Source organism: Ipomoea nil, unplaced genomic scaffold, assembly GCF_001879475.1.
Source record: "Ipomoea nil cultivar Tokyo-kokei standard unplaced genomic scaffold, Asagao_1.1 scaffold2957, whole genome shotgun sequence".
Lineage (NCBI taxonomy): Eukaryota > Viridiplantae > Streptophyta > Magnoliopsida > Solanales > Convolvulaceae > Ipomoea > Ipomoea nil.
Genome location: NW_017619385.1, coordinates 4,140,316 through 4,147,630, shown reverse-complemented (window position 1 = coordinate 4,147,630; position 7,315 = coordinate 4,140,316). Strand labels below are relative to the sequence as shown.

The 7,315-nt window shown below is 32.1% G+C and overlaps 1 protein-coding gene across 1 annotated transcript; it reads right to left on the bottom strand.

Moving 5' to 3' along the window:
* Window positions 1-4,618: 4,618 nt before the first annotated feature.
* On the bottom strand, window positions 4,619-6,237 carry LOC109162748. Its single transcript, XM_019311431.1, has 2 exons — window positions 5,912-6,237; window positions 4,619-5,303 (listed from the first exon to the last, which is right to left on the bottom strand). The coding sequence occupies exons 1-2, from the start codon at window positions 6,235-6,237 to the stop codon at window positions 4,619-4,621; spliced, it is 1,011 nt and encodes a 336-aa protein (XP_019166976.1).
* Window positions 6,238-7,315: the final 1,078 nt, after the last annotated feature.

Genomic DNA, 7,315 nt, shown 5'->3' with positions numbered 1-7,315 from the left:
TCTGCTCACAGGAGCTCTCTATCAATCAGTGATAGCAAGTTGTAGGGTTTCGTTGATTGGTTCGTTTTATATAGAGATTTTTTTATTTTTTACATTTGTGGAGTCCAATTATAATTGAGGTGTGATTCAATTATAATTAACATTAAATACAAATCAAGATCTCTTTATACGCATAATATTATATTTTAAAGGTTTCATCTAATTTTAGTATTTAATGAATTTAGAACTTTGTACGTATTTTTTAGCTTGTATTGTATGTATTGTATAAACTCAACAATCTTTTCATACATAAATATAAATAAATAAATAAATAAATATATATATATATATATATATATATATATATATATATATATATATATATATATATAGTGAAAGGTTCCCGTGCATTTGTTGCTTCCCGTGCGGATGTGCGGTGGATTAATGTGCGTGAGATTTGTACACAATGTGCGTGAGTGTTGTGTTTAATGTGCCTGAGATTTGTACTTAATGTGCGTGAATGTGTAAAATGCAGCAGAAAATATTGATGTCAGCTTCTTCCCCATCCCAGTAGCCATTTGCCCCTCCCTGATGATGATGATGTGGAGGCGGGCTATGGTGATTAAGAATTATGAGAATAATACAATAGAAATATATTTTAAAGGTTTCATCTAATTTTAGTATTTAATGAATTTAGAACTTTGTACTTATTTTTTAGCTTGTATCGTATGTATTGTATACGTGCAAATTTTACTGTGCTAAAGGTTTCATCCACACTTAGCTACTGTGCAAATTTTACTGTGCGTGCGTCATTTATATAAACATTTAACTGCACTGAAGGTAGCTGATAATCCAGAATCCATGGCCAAATTGAAGGAAGAAGTAACAAGAAGCTTGGGCGTTAATGTGCGTGAGTTTCTGTTCTGCTTCTTTCTGAGCTCGTAATTCTGAAATACTCACGCACATTAAGTACAAATCTCACGCACATTAAACACAATACTCAGACACATTAAATACAAGACTCACGCATATTAACATGACGCACATTAAGTACAAATCTCACGCACATTGAGTACAAATCTCACGCACATTAAGTATAAACCTCACGCACATTAATCCACCGCACATCCGCAAGGGAATAAACAAATCCACCTGATCCCTTCCATATATATATATATATATATATATATATATATATATATATATATATATAAACTTATTTTTGGGCATTACAAAAATAATTAAAAAAATAAATCAATTAACATTTTTTATAATATAAAAAAAAATAGAATTTTTAATATAATAAATGCTGGGCCAATACATGGTTACATTTTTTTTTTTTTGGTCCAAAGCTAACCCACTGTTGCAGCCCAATATCTAAAATCCATTAAGCCCGGCCATAAATATTGGTTAATTTGTCCCGGGCAAATTATTGTGTTGACCATGACCCACACAGTGTTGTGTGGACCATAACAAAAAGTACATTTTTAATATATTTTTAATGTATATTATTTGTGTACTGAATGTACAATATACAATATAATGTACACTCAATATACAAATAATGTACATTCCCTGAATACAATGTACATTTTTAATATACTGAAAGTGCATTATTTTTGTACTGAATGTACATTATTTTACAGTATACAAAATATGGTCCACACAATAATAATTGTTTTTCCCGCCAATATTGTTGCTTTTTTTTTTTTTTTTTTTTTTTTTTTTTTTTTTTTTTATCTACTATCTACTATACTAATAAGAGCCCAAGAGAGTTAGGCCTATAATGGGTAGAAAAAATGACGGTCAAATTTTTTAATCAAATGAATTGCTCAGATTGATAAGATTTTAGTTTTTCCTTAAGATTTCCTAATTTATCCTTAATGAATATGATTATTTGTTAACTTTTCCGTTAAATATTATTCGTTAATTTCTGTTAGTTCACCGTTAACTTACTCATTATTTCAATAAGAAAGGTCGTAGGTTCGAACATCATCCCAATCAAATTTAGTATAATTAGTACTCTATTTTACTCTTATTAAATTAAATAATAATTTAGTAGCAACAACAAAAAATAATACATATGCATTTCTTTAATTTAGAATTACGTGTCTGCTATGTCTTTATTCAAAAAAATATAAGAGAAATAATTTCGTTAGTTATATTATATTATATTTATTTTTCTCCAATATGAAAATTCTTTACATTCAAATTCATCAATTGATTATATTCGTTACATTCTATTATCTATGCATGAACAATTCCAATATAATCTTGCATACCTTAATATACTTTAAAGTATTTATTTAACAAAAAAAAAAAACATTGGGCATTATCCCAATCGCACAATGCACGTAAAAAACTAGTAGTAAAGATAAATGTCAAAGATATATAGGTGATCGTCAGAGACATTGTGTTCGGATACAGGTGAGCGGTGCTCAACGGAAGCAACAACAACAACAAATAATATACCTTTATGTTCAATACACAAATAATATACTTTTAGTATATTAAAAATGTACATTTTATCGTAGTTGACAAACAAAATTTGACAAATTTATACCACTTGTTCTTCTACCTATCAATCAAATTGGGTAATTTTCTAAACATCGTACATTAGGATTTATTGAGGCATTATATAATTTAATGAGGTATTATATATTTGGTCCAAACAACATTTAATTTGAAATTATATATAATTTCTGTAGGTTATTTTTACTTGTCATGTACATCCATATAACTGAATCATTGACAATTGGAAGTAGAATAATGATGATGGTGATGTAAATACTTATATGCTACAATTGAAGGACTGTAGGAACCCCATTCCGCCCAGTTTTGACTTTTCATAACTACTAAAGCACAAAGAGTCAAAGATTGCTTCTGTTGAGGCTTAAACCGACAACTTCTCATATGAGAAAGTAACTTGGTGCCACTAGACCACTAGGTTATTGGCATATGCTGATATGCATGGTATTTTAATTACGTACATACTGTTAACATATATTTTAAATGATTTATTATCATTCTCTATTATAGCAATTGTCATTGATAAATTCTCAAAACAAAATAAAAAAAAAATCAATAACATCATTGTTGTGGATGAAAAACAAGTACTACTCCACTTTATTACTCTTACTAAATTAAATAAATTAGTAGCTACAACAAAAAATAATACATATCCATTTAATTAATTTTGAATGAGATGTCTATAATGTCATTGCATGATGCTGCCCTCTATATTACAACCAGTAATCCAATTGCACATGACACAATACCTATAAAAAGAAGATGACAAGTATGAATATGAAGACAATGACAATGCTACCCAAAAGATAATTATAAAGACTCAAAGAAATTTAAACAAAAAGAAGCTAAGTATTTATTTAGAATATCGTTTTTAGATTAAGTATTCAGAATAACGTTATTACAAAGTTGCAAACATTTATTTTGGTGACAATTATAATCAATCTCTCATATATTATCTTGTATTTATATAATTTGAATTTGAATTACTAATTTAAATAAACAAATTCAACATTCAATTACTTATGCATGAACATCTCATATATAATCTTGCATTGATATACTTTGAAGTACTTATTTAAAAATAATCATTGACCATTATCATATTTGCGCAATGCGCGTAAAAACTAGTATATGCAATAATATTAAATTAAAAATATAATATTTAGGGGTTGAAGACATCAAGAGTTATTAGTTATATATGAGTGAAAGTGTAAAAATTATGAGGAAGTCAAAAGATAAGAATCAATGAGATAGTTTCTGAGGAGATTTTAGCTAATATTAATATCAATATAAATTTGCAATGGAATTCTCTATGAAAATTTTCTAGTGTAAAAGTAAATTGCAACAAAAATTGTACTGAAAATATCTAATAATTTTTATATAATAGTTTGCAATTAATGTAACAAATTAGTTATGATTAAACCATTAATCATATTAGATTCAGAATTAATATTATTCTTCTTCATATTAGGTGCTTTACAATTAGCCGACTTGTGACCCATATTCTCACAATTGAAGCATTTCTATGGAATTACTTCTCATTATTATATTCTTGAAGTCATTCTAACTCGGAGGCAACAAGTGAATAACAAATTCCACTTGAAAGGTTTCACTCACGACTATTCCTTCGTCAAGCATCTCATTGATGATCATTTTAATATCTTCAACTTGACTTAGGAGAATCCTAGAATCCAACATCTTGTAATCAAGGAATTGGCTGACGACAAATTTCTTTGCCTTAGCGCCATCACTTTAATACTTCATGTCCAAAGATTCCCATAACTCTTTAGCTAATTTTAGCTTACCGTATGCACTGTACAACGAGACACACAAACCTTTCAAAATGTAATTTAAGCATAGGAAAACAAAATATTTTCAAACCTTTATTTGGCTAACAATTTGAGTGTTAGACTCATGTACTTTTCCACTGGGAATCATCTAGGTCAAGAGCCATGACATGTCGAGAATCACTAGGTTGAACAACATTTTAGGTTGTCACCCTTTGAAATTCAACTCCTTGAATTTGTTGGATTATGGAAAATACACAGAGTGATGAATGGAAGCTAAACCGAACGAAGGAAGAAAGGAGAACATTGTGTTATTCATAGTATCAAACCCTCATTACAGCAGCTAAAAGAATAAAAAGGATGAAAGCTTTCGAAAAACGGTTATAACAGATTTTATGGTGTAAAGACAAGAATGCCACTTGAAGAGTAAAGACAGGAAAGCCATTGACTTCCCTTGTGACTGCATCAACCTCCAACACATCCAAATCTGTCAGTAGATAGTGCAACCATTGTATTTCAGACACAGTAGAAGCCAATGCTCTGTATTCAGCCTCAGATGAGGATCTTGAAACAGTTGCTTGCTTCTTAGTTCTCCAAGAGATTAAAACTTTCCCAATGTAGACACAGTAGCCAGTTATAGATTTTTTGATTTCTGAACGAGTAGCCCAGTCTGAATCAGAAAAGCCTTGTAGCTTGAGATTAGTGTTGGAAGGATAGAATAGGCCCTTTCCTGGAGATCCTTTTAGGTACCTAAGGACCCTATGAGCAGCTGTCAAGTGAATATTTGTAGGTTTGTCAACAAATTGACTCAAATGCTGAACTGAATGTGAGATATCTGGTCTTGTGTTGGTTAGATATAGGAGCTTGCCAACCAACTTTCTGTACACCTCTGGATCAGTAAGTGGGACTCCTTCTTGGCTATTCAACTTTTGTCTTGTAACTGCAGGAGTTTTAGTAGGTTTAGCCTCCAAGAAACCATTGTTTTTCAAAATTTCCAGGGTATACTTCCTTTAGCAGATATTAATGCCATCAGAAGTCCTTAGAGCCTCAATTCCCAAGAAATAATTCAAATGGCCAAGATCCTTTATCTTGAAGGCCTTATCCAGAAACCTTTTTAGTTCATTGATCTGTGATGATTCCCAGCCACCAATATGTCATCCACATAAATGAGTAGAGAAGTGAAAGAATTTCCTGAGGTCTTGGTGAATAAAGAAGGGTCTGCTGTGGATTGATGAAAACCAATCATCATTTAAACCTTCGAGAAACCATATCACCTGATCATCTTCTCTATCTTTTCGTATCTTACTCATGAGTGTACAAGAGCACCTAGGCACACACATACATACATACATGGTCTCATTGCGTTTAATCGTTCCCATAGGACATTGCACTTTGTGAAATACTCATTGATAGACATACTGCCTTGCACATTCTTATAGATCTCATTCTGAACTTCTGCTATTCTGTGTGAATCAGCTTATGAATATCTTTTCTTCAGAGTTGTCCAGATCTCTTCTGCTACTTCAAAATACAATACACTTTCCGCTATGATTGGATTGATAGACTTCAAAATCCAAGAGCAGACAATGTCATTTCATCTTTTCCAGATTGCATACCTCGGATCAGCTTCGCCTGGACACGCAATGGTTCCATCCACGAATCTGAACTTGTTCTTCACACCTAAGGCCATCTTCATAGATCGGCTCCAAGATGCATAGTTGCTTTTGGAAAGAGGAGGAGATACTAGCGTCTGATTGGGATTCTCCGTGATGTGGAGGTACAGAGGATTATCGAAGTCCTCTGTTCGATATAGATGGCTGCGATTTGCAGCGGTTTTGCTAACCGAAGGAGGAACTGTGGCGTCTTCTGTTGACGTTCCTTCACCCACTCCGGGATCTATGACGACGACGGCGGCATTGCTACGGTGAAGCTCTGATACCATGTCGGATTATGGAAAATACACAGAGTGATGAATGGAAGCTAAACCGAACAAAGGAAGAAAGGAGAACATTGTGTTATTCAAAGTATCAAACCCTCATTACAGCAACTAAAAGAATAAAAAGGATGAAAGCTTTCAAAAAATGGTTATAATAGATTTTATGGTGCAAAGACAAGAATGCCCCTTGAAGAGTAAAGACAGGAAAGCCCTTGACTTCCCTTGTGACTGCATTAATCTCCAACAGAATTTCCAAGGTCTTTCAACCACGCCATTTGGTACTGTCACAAAAACCTACATCGTAGAGATATACCCTTGGGTGCCTCCACCAGTCTGTGCACAAATGTTCACTATGATTTCCGATTGTGCAACATCATTGCTGCTCGGACCATTTGAATGTGCACCACGATTAACATTCACAATTTCACTAGCTAACAACAATAGTGAAAGCCACCGACTTATTCATAAAGATATAGATTGTTTTTAAGATTGTAAGGTATGTAATAAGTCGATTCACCATATATATAACGAAAATAGGATTTTAAAAATTTACAATAATAATCCCAACCGCGAGAAATGTGAGCACATCGACTTTTTATCAGAAATGTTGGCAGAGTTTTTTTGTAAGAAAAGAGTTGAACAACATTCATTCATACCCATAGGTTCCGGCATATAGAGAACCTCTATATTATACAATTCAGATCAACTTCCCTCTGAAAGGGTTTTATATATATAGTGGCGCAAACTCACTTTCCAAAACAATGTAGGATATACAAGTACTTGCTTCAAGCCTTTCTACCTCCATTTTCCAACTCAAATAGGTCAACTTTGTGAATGCAATTTCCCATTCACCCATAATCCACTTTAGGCATCGATTTATTCGTCTCACTACACGAATTGAAGAATCTGAATCTACTTTAACCCAATCCAAAACAAAAATGGACCTCATATATATTTGTACCATAAAATAGCTAATATTTAAAATGCCAGTTTTAGGATAAAAATTCCAACATAATATATCAAAGCCACAGAATATATAATGAATACATAGTCTTATGATTATTTGTAGCCAAAAATATATATA

What these genes read in the sequence shown, in the direction of transcription:
- LOC109162748 (XM_019311431.1), bottom strand. Translation starts at nt 6,237, where the DNA reads ATGGTATCAGAGCTTCACCGTAGCAATGCCGCCGTCGTCGTCATAGAT. An exon ending in CCAGGCGAAGCTGATCCGAG is followed by an intron (nt 5,304 to 5,911) that starts GTATGCAATCTG and finishes TATCTGCTAAAG; the next exon opens with GAAGTATACCCTGGAAATTT.